The sequence below is a fragment of the Alligator mississippiensis genome, chromosome 2 (assembly GCF_030867095.1).
Source record: "Alligator mississippiensis isolate rAllMis1 chromosome 2, rAllMis1, whole genome shotgun sequence".
Taxonomy (NCBI): domain Eukaryota; kingdom Metazoa; phylum Chordata; order Crocodylia; family Alligatoridae; genus Alligator; species Alligator mississippiensis.
The window spans coordinates 180,576,366-180,590,802 of record NC_081825.1 but is presented as its reverse complement, the minus strand read 5'-3'; the positions used below and the strand labels follow the sequence as shown (position 1 = coordinate 180,590,802).

Below are 14,437 nucleotides of genomic sequence, written 5' to 3'. Positions count from 1 at the left end.
AAAACCATGGCATTAATTGCCTCTGGGCCACTCAGCAGCAGGGGGGGCCAGCAGGGGGGGCAGGGGGAAGCACAACACAAAGAGCAAAATTAAAGGTGCCCCTGCACCATGAACTTCCACTGTGATTTAGGTAGGTCCCTACCTATAGCAGCAGAACTAATACTGCCGTAGGTCTTTTGTTGCTTCCCCAGGTTACTCTCCTGTTGTTATATTGCTGTGCTGCCAGCACAGCAATAGGCATTTCTCATTTAAGGATCTCTGGCTGCTTATCCCTTTACAGGTAGCCCTACTCTTGATTGCCTGGGCTCGGTTTGACTCCATTTTCTCTCTCTCAGTAACAGGAGCCAAAGGTTCCCTAGTACAGCCTCAAGATTATCATGAGATTCTTTGTCAGGGTGAGCTCTTGACCTATAACAGTGCGGTGACAGAATTGCACCATCAGTACACATTTCAGTACTGTTTAATGCTGTATATGTACATGTCAGAGAGTGAGTAAATTCTGCTAAATACATTGTCACAAGGACATGAAAAAGGAAAAGAAAGACAGTGAGATCAAGTGGTAGAACGCCACATATACAAATTAAATTAATCGAAGGCTCAGTTTAGAATGAGATGCCTTTGCAATATCTGTATTTGCCATAACAATGTGGGTTTAGCAAACAAAAGGGGGAAAAGACAGTTCCAAGTTTGGTCCTGTTTATACTTGGCTATAACACTTCAAAAAGAAAAAAAAAATCATCATGAAATGAGCGCTAGAAAAATAGCCCAAAGCTCTTTTCCTCCTCCTCCTGTGAGGAGTGAGATGTCTATGACAGCAAACACACTGTACACATGCTGCATTTATGCCTGGGAACTTGTATCCACAGCCCAGGGAAGCCAAGGACAATCAGAGGTGTTGTTTTAGCCTAACCCTTTTAAGGGTCCCAGGCCCTGGTCCCTCAGGGGGAGCTTACTATAACCAAATGAGTGCTAGTTGTGAAAATGTCTCTCTTCTTTTTGTATTTCATAGCTGAGTAGACCCAGAAGCAAAAACAAAACTCAAATAAGTCAGCAGCCTTTTTTCTCTAATGACTACGCTAGTTAGGAACAGCCACAGCAGTGGAATGTAAGTAATTAAATGTCTGTTATTCAATTAATAGCTCTCAAGACAAATACAGAAGCTCAGAAGGCCTAACATTTGGTGTCAAGTTTAACTCTAGACTGAACCAAGGGTAAATCCTCCTGCTTAAGCCCTGGCCTCTTAGGTCCCTCCAAACAGCCTGGGTGCCCTTTTCCCCTCTTCCTGCCATGGCAAAGTACTTACTTCTGTCCTGTTTTCTAGTCTGTTTGCTCTGAACAAGAAAGACTCCAAGACAGCCCTGGAAAGGGAGCATCTCCGAGCAAAGCCCTCCTAAGTGAAAAGGCAGGTTGGTGGAGGCAGGTAAACAATACAGCAAGCTGGAAACTGAGTCAGAGTCTTTTTGAGGCTTGCTATGATGGGTTATCAGATGACAGAGCAAATCTCTGGAGGGAGTGAAAGCCACCTAAAGATTCCTAGACAACGGCATCTCCAACAGTCAAGAGAAAGAGATATTCACTCACCAACTTACATAGAGTCTTGAGACCCAGCTGCCTACAGTTCATAAGCTTTCTGGGAAGAGCAATGAGGGTGGCTTTAATGCTGGTTTGAAGTTCTAGGGACTCAACCTTTGCCTTCAGACACAGAACAGACAGAAGGGGCCATAGGAGTGCAAGATGCTCCACAGCTCCCAGCCCTGTCCACGGTCTTCATCTTCAAATGGGAGGTATAACCTCAAGAGCGCAGACAAGTTCCCAGTGAATGCAAAGGAAAACTGAACATGAAGGCTCAACAGACATCTATTAGTTAAGGGTATTTTTTTCCTGCCTGCTTAGACTTTGACCAAGTGCGTGGAACGGCCTTCAGCCACTCGCTCTTCACTGGAATTAATACTTAAGTATCACTGCCTAGAACAGAGGGGCTAGAACAGAGGTGGGCAAAATATAGCTCGCGGGTTGGACCCAGCCTGCCAACTGATTGGATCCGGCCTATGGGGGGCACCCTTCAATTGATTCAATCCCACCCGTGGCTTCTCCAGCGGTGCTCCGCATGGGACTGAGTCCAACCCAAGGTACCCCATGCTGCACTCCAGCCCATGCCCACCAGCCCGGCCCTGTCCGGCCTGCACAGCTTCTGCAGCGGCTGCTCCCAGTGCGGCTGCAGCCTCCTAGATGCTGCTCTACTCCTCTTGCCTCCAGAGGCTGCTCCCCCTCCTTCTATGCCACTTGGGGCTGGAAGGAAGCTTCAGCTTGGCAGCTCCTGCCCTGTATGCAGGGCTCTGGCTCCAGCTCCTAGCTGCCTTCCACCCACTCTGCCTGCCAGGCACGGGCAGCTACGTGGATAAAAGGTGGCTGGGAGCTGGAACCAAAGCCATGTGCACTGGGGCAGGAGCCACCTGGTTGAAGCTTCCTCCTGGCCCAGAGTGGCGCAGCAGGACCAGGAGGAGCAGCCACTGGAGGCAACAGGAGTGGAGTAGCACCCAGGCAGCTGCAGCTCCTCTGGAAGCTGTGCATGCTGGCTGGGGCCGGGCCAGCAGGCATGGGCTGCTCTAGGTGGGAATGACTAGGACTCAGCCCCAGGTGGAGTGCCATGGGGGTAGCCGTGGACTGCATCACCTAGGTGAGCTCTGCTGCATGTGCCCCCTGCTCCCTCCCCTCACCCCTGGCTGGCTCCCAGGACCTAGTGCCAAGACAGCCCCTCCCTCCACAAACACACATGTGCACCCCCCCGAACACCCTATTTTGCTCACAAACACTGCTCCCCACCCACCTGCCGCCCATCCCACAAAGGGAGTTTTGGTGAGTTGTTGCAGTGGTGGGCAGGGAGAAGTACTGATCTGGCCCATGACAACTCATCTGGCCCCCAGGGCCCAAATAATTTCCCACCCCTGGACTAGAACCAGACAGAGAGCTGGTATTAGCACAGGAGGGAGCCAACCCTCACATACATATGGGGTACAATTTCAAAAGGGAACATCATGGGTCTACCAGGGCTCCCATGCAATCCGATGAAGGTGTAGCTTGCCTGTTTTCCCCGAGTGGGAGGGATGACTGATAAACACAGGGAAAAGAACACGTTGAAATTCACAAACTGCTTCCCCAGTAAGCTGGGAGGACAAGCCAGCTGGCTCAGAAAGGATGGGTCTGAAGAGGAGGGAAAGGCAGGCAGTTATGACTTTAAATACAAATCTCCAAGGAGCAGGATATCACATTGCAGGGAGGAAACCTCCAATAAATAAGGGAGGAAGGAGCCAGCTAATCACAGATCACATCTAAAGGGAAGGCATTAAAAGAAGCATTATGTAAATATACCAAGCCCAGGCATCAAGGTGAGGAGATAGCAGCTTTCCTACACATATACAGCATGGTTGATGGTCTACACCAGGGGTATCAAAGATATGGCCCATGGGCTGAATCCACCCTAGAGAGCCATATCATCTGGCCCCTGGTGCTGCCTGTGGGTCTCAGTGACCTACAGGCAGCTTGCAGAGTGGGCTGGATGACCCCACACAATGCCCGCAGAGTGGTCATGTGCAGCTCCAGGACTGTGCTGCATGCACGGGGCCTCTGGCACAGCCAGAGCAGAACCAGAATGCAGGGCCAGTCTGGCCTGCAGACCAGCCGTGCATGCTGGATCAGTTTGATACCCTTGGTCTACGCAGACTCCACAAGGTCCTGTATAGTTCTGGTCTAGAATGTGCTGGGGAGGTCTTTTAGCTGCTCTAGAATCCCACTCTGGAAGGCTTCCTCTGATGGGACCTCCACAGTCATGGGAGCAGTGGAGGACAAATACAACATACTGGGAAAAGGATGCATTTTGGGGAAACAGCCAGCAGATAGCTACTGTGACATCCCAAAAGTGCCTTACCGAGGATGCAACAAGATGAGCTTAGGGCTCATGAGAGTAGGGGAAGCCAGATACTCAAGTCATTTCCTTAGTGTCACCCATGACTTGGACACCCTAACCGAGCAGCACAGCTACATTTACTGTTTCCGTTGTTTGGCACTGTATATACTTGGCTTATACAAGGAGTTGGAAATAATTTTAAGGGGCCTGGGAGAAGGCTTTATATGCCATGGGTTTATATGCCATATGACATGTAAGAACTTAGCTGCCCTGTAAGAAAAATTAGGAAGTTTGTGAGGTGATGATGGCAGTAGTGCCACGGGAAAATACGGGGGAGGGCATGGGGGAAGAACATGCAGGTGGTGAAATATGTCACAGCTTCATCAGTGTCAGTAGAGCCAAGACAATTTATACCAGCTGAGGATCTGTCCCCAAGATTAAAGGTATGAAGGCACAGCCTGTATGGAGGAAATGACTGTAATTATGTTCTTTACAGTCAATGGGGAAGTCAGCACTAAGCAAAGCTATTATTAACTTACTATTTGAAGTACAGCACACAGTCACACAGATGGCCATAGACAGGGGACACAGAGAGCAAAGTGGGACACAGAAGACAAACACTCTCTGTCTGGGAAGGAATAATTACGAGGGCACCAAGGTCAAGGCGCGTAAGTGGTTTGGCGGGCAACCCTGAGGGGCACGGGGTGGGGACTTGTTTGTGCACCATAGTTGTGGTTAAGGCCTGGACCAAACAGAAACTGCACGTTCCAGCCATTGGGGAATAGGGCTGGAGAACTTGCCCAGGATGGGACAGTGACAGCAATAAGGCTCTGTGTCACTGCACCTGAAAGAACAATGGGCCTCCGAAACAACGGTGCAAACACAAAAAGGATTTTCAAAGGTCTTGACTCTACCTTGCCAGGGCTTAGAGCACAACCAAGGAGGGGGAATAGAGGGCATTATCTTGCTCCCATACTATTCCATGGCTATATTCCCATTGTCTACAATGGTACAGGCTTAAGGCATAAAGCTGCATCCTCCCAAGCTGAGGGCAGGAACAGTCCAGCTGATAGGGATGCGGCAGGCACCGCCGGAGCGGCTGGAAATACAAAGAGCTTCCTTTGGTCCCATGAGACATGAGCATTGCAATGGGCTTTTCATTAAGTAAACTGGTGTTCACATTGTACAGAGAGATTCATTACAACCCAGCTGTGAGGAATATATTAATTTTTAATTCACAGATGGTAGTTAACTCAGAGTGTTTTTTAAAAGAAGGTGTCAGGAGTACAAAGGTGTCAGGGAGAAATCTGATGCAATTTTCTATCCTTACTATAGCCACTATCAGGAAGACAGCTCTGTATTGGTAGACTCCTGAATCTGCATATAGCCTCACTGATATTAGTAGGGCCATGTAGTGAGGCATGGATGGGCTGTAAAGTTACTTACAAAATTAGGAATTTATATTTATCCATGACCTGAGCCAAATATATTGAACATCTTCCATAATGGAAAAGCCTCATAAAACTTAAGAGGGTAGATATCTAGAGCAACAACTCTAAATAGATACCAAAAAAGGCTTTTTTGGTGGTATCTTTTACTGGACCAACTGTATAGTTGGGAGGGTTGTTTGACAAGTTTGGGGCACAAAAATCCCTCCTCTAAAAACCTACAGAGTCAGATGACTGCTGACACCCCACTGAATATTGTTGTTTCCTACAGAACTAAATGCAGAATTATAGCCCAGAAGGAAAATTCCAGAGGTTGTTTTTACAGTTCTATAGAAATGGAAAAATTCCCTCAAATTCCAAGGGACTCTTCCCAGGAATGTTATCAAAATAAATATCCATGTATTGTTTTTAGAAATACAGGCCATTATTCAGCAAGGAAATCCACGTTAGCCAAAACAAGGATGCCAACCCATATAATGTCATTTCACGTTGCACAATATTTCATGTTTTTCTTAAAGCTCCAGCTTCTGGACCTATGTGATTAGAAGAGCTCAGCTTTAATTAAAAATAAACCAGTTCCCCAGGGCGCCTCTTGGGGTAACAAAGAACAATGGTCACAAACTGACAAACTGCAGATTTAGGCTAGATATCAGGAAAAATTTCTTCACAGTAAGGGTGGCCAAGTTTGGAATGGGCTTCCAAGGGAGGTGGTGCTCTCCCCTACCTTGGGGGTCTAAGAGAAGGCCAGAGAGGCATCTGGCTGGGGTCATCTGACCCCAGCACTCTTTCCTGCCTAGGCAGGGGGTCAGACTCGATCTGTTGAGGTCCCTTCCAATCCTAGCATCTATGAATCTATGAAGTTTCTAGCCCTTGTGATTATGAAAGAGAGCTTGAAAAGGAGGACTCTATAGGCTCAAAACCCAGAAGGAAAAACAGGACCCACCATTTTTAGCATCTCAATTTTTCAGTCTTGGTCTTCGACTTTTGAATGGCTGAAGTTGGCAATACCTGCACCCATCTGAGCCCCAGTGACTTCAATAGGTCTTTGCATGAGCACAGGAATCCGTCCCTATGAAGCACTTTTACAGGACTGGATGCCAAACTATTCCTTTTCATTCTGGCCTTATCCAGACCCAAAAGTTTCACTGTGGTTTAACTTAAATCAGTTAAAGATGACTATAAGCCAAACTGACTTTTCCCTCCTCCATGTGCAGTCTTGTGCAGTTTAACTATGGCTCATTGCTGTTTAGCTTAAACTTAGTCCCAATGACTAAACCCAAACAAGCCTGGTTTAAAACAAAAATCAGAGCCTTTTGCACTGATTCCACTTAACTGGTTTTATAACTGCACCTTAAAGCACACAAGAGCAATTTCCTCATATAGAAAAGACCTAAAATGCCTGGTCGCTTACGGGGATGATAGGTAGGCATGTGAGGGCCTGACAGCACGTGAAGGGGAAGGTCGGTTATTACTATGTCAGCTATGGGTGGATCAGACTGCCAAGAGGCATGTGGGAATTGAGAGAGAAGGGAAAGACACAGGAAGAAATGCACTGTGAATGAACTAAGGGAGAGAGGAGAGAGAAACAAGCAGGTACAGAACTGAAGATGGAGTCTCATGAGAACTTAGCTGGGATGGATGGCAGAACACAATGTAGGGAAAGGAAGAAAGGAAAGGGGGACGCAAGGGAGAAAGAGAGAGAGAAAATGCCAATGAAAGACACGGGGTAGAGATGAAGGATCACACCTTAATTCTGCACAATGGAAATGAGGTAAAGGCACAGAAATAGAAAAGAGAAGGAAGAACAAACATACCACAGACAGGATGAGCTTTTAAAAAAATTATTTGACGAAGATCCATGCCAAAGCTTTGTGAAAAATTCATGCATAGAGTCACCATTTGATTACACACACAAATTGTGCACCAGTTTGTCAAGTTAGTCATAAGCAAATGTTTGCAGACACCTAATTTTTGGACAAAAATATCATACTGGGTTAGATAGCTGTGCATAAGCCCACAGCCGGGTAGACGCATATGACCATATGTACACATGTGCTATCTGGGATGCGTTGCCATAAGTTAGATGCGTGCAAATACAATTGGAGTAGCCCACAAAATCTGGCTAGTCTTCCCTAGTGCATGAATACATGTGTTTAATATAGATGGGAATGTTATCAGTACAGTGAGGATAGCTATGATGGACAAGATTAATTTGTGACTGCAGTCTCTGACCTTACTGCTTCTCCGACTCTAGTCACCTTCTACAGCCAGTCCCAGCTGTTAACCTCTCCTGCTCTGAGGCCCTAGGCTGGCTGCTATAACTAGGCTCCTAGATTAATTTGTCTATAGGGTCTTTTTGTTTTTAAATCAGGGTGTCTCAATCAGCTCCTGCCTTTATTGTATGAGGGGAAAGTCCATGGAGTCTTACAGACCTTGAGTTTCACTTTGCAGGCTTCCCATTGAACACTATGAATGTTGATGAGATACCAAAATACCTAGGCCTCTCCTGTAATTTAGTAAAACTGCCCGACAGTGATGCCCAAGATCCTACCATGGGTATTTCCCCACATCTATAAAGTTGTGATTGATTTTTCCAAGAAAGCAGGAGACAGTCTGACAAGTCAATAATCTTGTTTTCTAGAAAGCACCTGATTATGTGTCATGCAGCAGGCAGCCTCCCTAAGCTGGGATGCCTGGTACTGTGTAAAGAGAAGAACCAATTAAACTGATTAAAAATTGGCTGAGATGCAAGAATATGATGGCAGCTGACAGCAGAAAAAAGGGGATGAGGGCAGAGACAGGAGTGCATTCGGGAACCCATGCAAAGACCTTTTTCATTCATCTTGAATGTAAGCAATCTTGCAGAAAGGAGTGTTTCCAAAGGGGATCTGGTTAACTGCATTACGGTTGTATTTATAAATGATTAATGGATGTTTTGATAAATGGCTAATGGATTGTTTCAGAACACCAACAGATTCCCCAGACTGACAGTTGTAAGAGGTTTCTTCCACCACCTACTGATATGCTTACAGCCCTCTGGTAACACATGCTACTTATGAGTATAACGTGCTTATACAATCTATTATTTAACTCCTCTTTATAGACAGAGCCTTCGTGTTAAGCATTACAGGGGTTACACTGACTAAAGTCTAAAGAAGAGGGCCAAAGATACCGGAGGAAAGGCAAGTGCTGGGACTGGGAGATGTTGAATTTATAAGCTTCTACCAGTGATTCATGTAATTCAATGCACGTCTAAATTTCTGATAGGCCTGAGCCTGGACTTTTGATGCTAACATATTCCACAACAGCAGTACTTAGCTCCTGCACGGCTCTGTGATGGCAATGATAATGGTTCTATCCTCTCACAACATTTCAAGGATGCTCATTGAGGATTTCAAGTTGGGTCTCAGCAGAGGACCAAGAGTTAGGCTGTTTTCAAGTTATGGATCATTTTCTTTCTGAAGATGTACCCTTAACTGTCTCTCTCAGTTTTAATGGCTACTGCACCAGGAAGAGATTTGCAGGGAACGTGCCCTATAGGTCTCCAAAGGTGACCTGTAAGGGCAAGCTAATCAGCTGCAAGACTGTTCTGTGCAGAGATACAGTATCTCAAGCCTTGTGCTAGATAGATGCACCTTTATTTCACTTTCCAATTTCAGTCAGGCCATTAAAAGTCTGATTTCTAGCCTGACAGTCCCTCTAAAGTAAAAGGAGCCACTATTACATATACTTTAGCTGAAGCTGAGAGGATTTTACAAAGCTAAGTTCTCTACCTTCATCTCTCGCACCTGGCTAACTCTCACATTTTGATCAGCTCAGATGTGAAAATAGCTTTCTCTCCGGTTTTCTTGAGCTCATACAATTCTCCAGAAAGTGGGACACGAGAAACCTATGGAAGTGACTAACTCTAATCATGATAGAAAGGCTGGTCTTGCAGTCGAAGCACTGGACTCCAGAGATATGGATTCAGTCTCAGCAATTCTGCACATTTCTAGGGTGTGGGGCCAATCACTCAAACCTCTCTCTCAGCACTATCTATAAACCAGGAATAACCAGTTTATGTCTATTTAAGATGTCAAGTCGTCAGGGCACAGGGTGTTTTAGTCCAGCAACTAGCACAAAGGGGCTCAGATCTTGGTTGGGGTCCATTCTATCCCTCTACCACAATACAAATATCCATAACTCACATCACTTACTGCCCTGTGTGTGGGTGTTAAGCCACAGAAAGACTGGTTTGTATCAGATGACAATTTATATATCAGCAAACCCTGGGATGTTAATTGATCTGTGGTGCTCTGCTAATGTCTGAAGATTGTGAAGCCTGACTGTTAGTGAACAAGACCATCGTCCCAAGTGGGAAATAAGGATGTAACCAAAATTCACCCTTCGGTCCATTATGAACTCCAGTCTTGGCCTCTCCTCATCTTCTTTCCATTCATCAGCTGCAGAACTTCACTGCTTTTTGATGTTTTTTGCGCAGTAACACCTCAAATGTGCCCCTGCAGACTCACCCCCTTTCCGCCAGAGGAAGATGTGAAGCCAGGACCTAGTAGCCTGCAAGTTCACCGTCTCCAGGGATGCTCCCCAGTAAAACGTTCGCTCTTGAGACCTGTATTATCAAACTAACCAACCTCTCTCAAGCAAGCTGAATATCAGTATCAGCTTGTAGGATGACAGAAACATGTTAAAGCAATAGGAGAGCCTAAGGGAAAGGACACCAAGTGGGAGGCCTTATTGACACTGGAGATGTTAGCCATGGCTGTAGCTGAACTGATCTGAAGCCACAATGGGTGACAGGCAAAGCCCATATTCCAGCACTGTCGCAGTTTGCCTCTGTTCAAAGCTGGGCCCAGCTACACCAGTTTTGCCTGCCTGTACTGTAAGCTCGCACTACGACAGAGACACAGGTGGCTAACCACTGGCATCTGTAACTAGAACCAGTCCCCAGGGCAGACAAGGCTTTTTAAACTTCTCTGAGTGCAGCAGTCTACTTTGATCTTTTAGAAACATCTCCCTTCCCTGTGAAAAAAAAAATGAAGGAATTTTATAGAAGGAAATCATTCTTTTCAACCTGTTTCAATTGGTCCCAGAAAGCAGGAACAGCTCCTTTTATTATAATTAAAAGTGGCCTGCAATTCCCAGGCGTCTAGTTCATCAAAGCTGGTTGCCCTCTCTCAGCTGTGCTTCTTATACTTTACAACCGGCGAGCTACCAAAGTACATTGGGGAAGCACATATGCTCATACAGGAGGTTATGAGATTGCCTAGATACTGGCTTATGTTCCAACCAACGTTCTGCAGCATGAAATGCAGTTCACGCACTTGTAATTCACTGCTCCATCTGCTCTCTCTACTTTCAGTTAGTCAATTGGAAGTGGGCTGAATACCACATGTAGGTCCCTATCCTCCAAGCAGCTGGGTGCGGGTGGGTTCTCCCACCTGCCTGGAGCCCCAAGAGACTGCCCACCTCGTACAGCTTGCAGGTTTAGGGCCTTTGACATTTAATGCACCCACGTTAGAGCTGCACTCAGGTGGGTGGCTGTCGGCTGCAATTGCGGTTCAGGCCAGGAGCTGCTGTCAGGACACTTCCCCAAAGTGGGGGGAGGGAGAGGATCGCTTGAATGTGGTGTTTTGGTCTGAAATAACCTAACTGAGACGTGCTGCAAAGCCTGTGGGTTGGGAGGTGAATTTTTATTTAGTGGTGGAAGTTGAGGTCTTACAGGAACTGGCGCAGAGCCATTTTGGTTTTGTGGATTAATGTCTCTGTCTGGAGAAGGACTGAGATGTTAGAACTGGGGGGGGGGGGGGGGGGTTCTGTCTAGGGTGGATTGTATATTTCTCTTTCAAGGACCCCCAAATCTTGGCCACTGCAATCTTTGCATGGTTTCACACACTGCAATCAAATTATGACTTTTGAATTCAAATCGAAACACGTAGATTAATGCCACTTGCCTCTTACACTTCCCTTTTAAACAACTCAGGTTGAAAATTGTGACTTTTCCTTGGCTTCGAAGACAGGAATTCACCAGTCAACAAAGAAATAAGCTCACTGGATACTGTATATGGAAACGCACAACGTTAACAGAGTCTCTGAAGCCAAAGCAAAGCCTCTGCACTGGCTGCAAGCCAGAGAGAGGTGCCATCTCTGTAGTGTATTTTAAGACTACTCTCTTTGTGAATTGGGCAAGTGAATTGGGAGGAGTGTTCATTAGAGAACATCATGTCCTCCAGTCCTAGGTGACCACACAGCTGTTCCCAAGAGCTCTGTGTGGAAACTTGCATTTTAATTGCCAGTACTACTAATTCCCACTAATATAGAGAATGCAAACCTGTACAGACACAGACTTGCATCCTCATTATTACCTGTATTACAGTAGCACTTACAGCCTCTAACCCTCCGGTGCCAAGTGCCATAAATAAAAATAGCAGAGACAGCAAATGCTCCAAAAACATACAGTCTAAGAGACAGAACAGACTCAGGGTGGATGGGGAAAGAGGAAGTAATTTGACCAAGGCCTCATGGCAGATCAGTGGCAGAACTAGGAGTAGGACCTAGAAGTCCTGACTCCCAGTCCAGTGATCTCTCCGTGAGATCACACTACTTTGCAGTCAACAAAACTTCCCACATTTCATAAGGAAACATACCGTGGAACCAGCTGAACTTAAAACAAACAAGACAAAAAATAAATCCTCACAATAGTCTATAACTCCATGATATTTGTGGCTTATTTTAATTTATGAGACTGCCCGGAAATGCAAGGTTCTCGATGGAGATTAACCTTTGATGTGACTTGTAGATTCTTTTTTAAAGGCAACTTCCCTATAATTACAAGATGTGCACTGACCCACCACGCTGTGCTTGGTCCTTCTAAACCCGGCTGATTTACAGCCAGCATTTGTGCAAAGGGCCATTATTATGCATGCCAAAAAATCCTTTGGATGTGACTGCAGAAGCACAAAGCACCCCGCAGCTTCAACCAGAGCCGCTGGAAGCAGAGCACCTCTCCAAATCAGGCCCCTTCTCTTTAGTGCCCGTCCACAGCAACCCCCATTCCACTGCCCCTTTCCACTTGCTTATTTTAGGAGCCAGCACATCATATGGGTACGCTGGCAGCTTTTCACCGCTGCTTGGCCCCTTTTCAGACGGCCGTTTCAGCCATCTCCAACCATTCAGCAACTGGGTGAAGTTTTCAGATCAGATGTGTGCCCGGGAACCCCCACGCCCTTTACAAAGCTGCAACCCCAGCACTGGGGGGAGGGGGGGTAATATTTGTCTGCCCTATGTGAAATGTGGAAAGGGAGAGGTTAGCCAGGAGAAGTTTCTTAAAAAGAAAAGAAATAAGAAGTCCTCCTAACTTCCTCAGCTCATTTCAGAGCGGGCTGAGGAGTGGTGCTGGGGGAGGCCGGCTAGGGAGAAGAGCCAGGCCGTCTGTGAAGGGAGTGGGGGGGTGCAGGGGCATCCTGCCGGCCTGGAGAGCTGGTTTAGTAGGTGGAAAATCCCTCTGCCTGCCCCGCGCTGTTGGCAGCTGCGGGACACCCCTGGGGTGAAGCGGGGAAGTTTCCCTCAGCCCCGGGGCGCAGGCGGGCGGCGGGGTCCCTACCTGTCTTGCCCACGGCGCCCTGTCCCAGCACCACGAGGCGCAGGGTGCGCGCCGGGCTCAGGCTCACGGAGCGCCGCAGCGGCCGCGGGAAGCTCATGCTCGCACCTGCTGCCGCCGCCGCCGCCCGCGCCTCCTCCCGCCGCCAGGCGGCTCCGCCCAGCGCCGGGGGCGGTGCCCGGCTCCTCCCGGGCCGCCCCTGGACGGCCCCTGGGCCATGAGTCGAAGTAGCCTGTTGCCAATGAAAGCACACGCCTCTCTGAACCAGCTAATCTCTTCATGTCAGGGTGACAGAGCGGCCTCCCCCACGTGTACAAGCACCCTTCTAAAGCTGCCGCCCCGCTCTGCCGCCTGCCTGCAGATGTACCGGGCTAACCACCTCTCTCCGTTCAGAAACTGGCCTGACAGGGCGACGCCTCATACTGGGGCAGCACCAGCTGTGCGAGTGAAACTGGGTGAAACAGGACAGCTCAGCAAGAGATCTTGTGGATTAAGGTTCTGGGATCTTTTTGGCAGTATTCCTTCATTTCTTAGAGAGACGGTCTCTCTCCAAGCGATAGAATAATATGGGTTTGCTTGGGTAAAGTTCAAGGTAACATTAAATCAATCCTGTATTTATAGGCTGCAGCACGTGTTGGAAGTAAGCATTGCTGAAAGCAAAGAATGTAGCAGGATGTGCCACCTGCTTGGGAAAGACTCACCTTGAACTAGGGAATAGGATATCAAATCTGTACCCCAGCTGTCAGGGAACAAGTCCATTTGGCCTCATAGGACAATGATCACCCTGAAGATAGGGATCAAAGGAATGTTATACAAAATGGTATAAGAAGAGAGAGCACCAAACTTACAGAGGAAATACCCACTTTGGGCTGGCTGCTAGGTTTCAGACTGCTTGTGAAGGACATAATAAGACAGAGGAGGAAGTTGTGGAGACTTGTTCAGGAAAAACTGGTAAGGCAAATAGCTTGCCAGACCTACTTAGTCTGGGTTTCGCTCCTATCCGTATTGCCATTAGCATCCTGCTGAGATGTTGGCTTTTATCAGTTTTATTTAGACATCTGGTTGCAGTGGTTTCCAAAATCTTTATTAGCAGACCCAGGCACAGGCATAGGCAAAGCAGGCAGCTGCCCAGGGTCCAGACAAAGGGGGTCTGAAAATGAAAAAAAAAAAAATGACAATTGCAAAAAAAAAAGTTTTAATATTGCGCATGTACGGGGAGCAATGTTATTATCTCTGGGAAAGGGGCCTCGATAATAAATGTTTGCCCAGGGCTGCCAGGAGTCTAGGTATGCACTGTTTATTAGTACTGCTGCAGAGTAACAAAAGTGAAATATGCTGCTGTAGCCAGCCCTGCACTGGGCAGAACTGATGAAGAGAATGTGTGGGAAAATCCTTTGAGTATTCTTCCTCCCCTAAATGTCTCATGTTCCAGGTTTGCAGAGTCAGGACACCACAAAGGATCGGACCTGAGACTCCTTCTGTGTTGCC

The 14,437-nt window shown here is 47.2% G+C and overlaps 1 protein-coding gene across 1 annotated transcript in view; it reads right to left on the bottom strand.

The window, feature by feature from the left end:
• Positions 1 to 13,146, bottom strand: part of LOC102569500 (ras-related and estrogen-regulated growth inhibitor) — a 32,163-nt gene extending 19,017 nt beyond the window's left edge. The window contains exon 1 of the mRNA XM_019485213.2: positions 12,953 to 13,146. Within this exon, the coding sequence (XP_019340758.1) occupies positions 12,953 to 13,049 (97 nt within the window). The 5' untranslated portion in view covers positions 13,050 to 13,146. The remainder of the gene's footprint in view (positions 1 to 12,952) is intronic.
• Between the last annotated feature and the right edge of the window lie 1,291 nt (positions 13,147 to 14,437).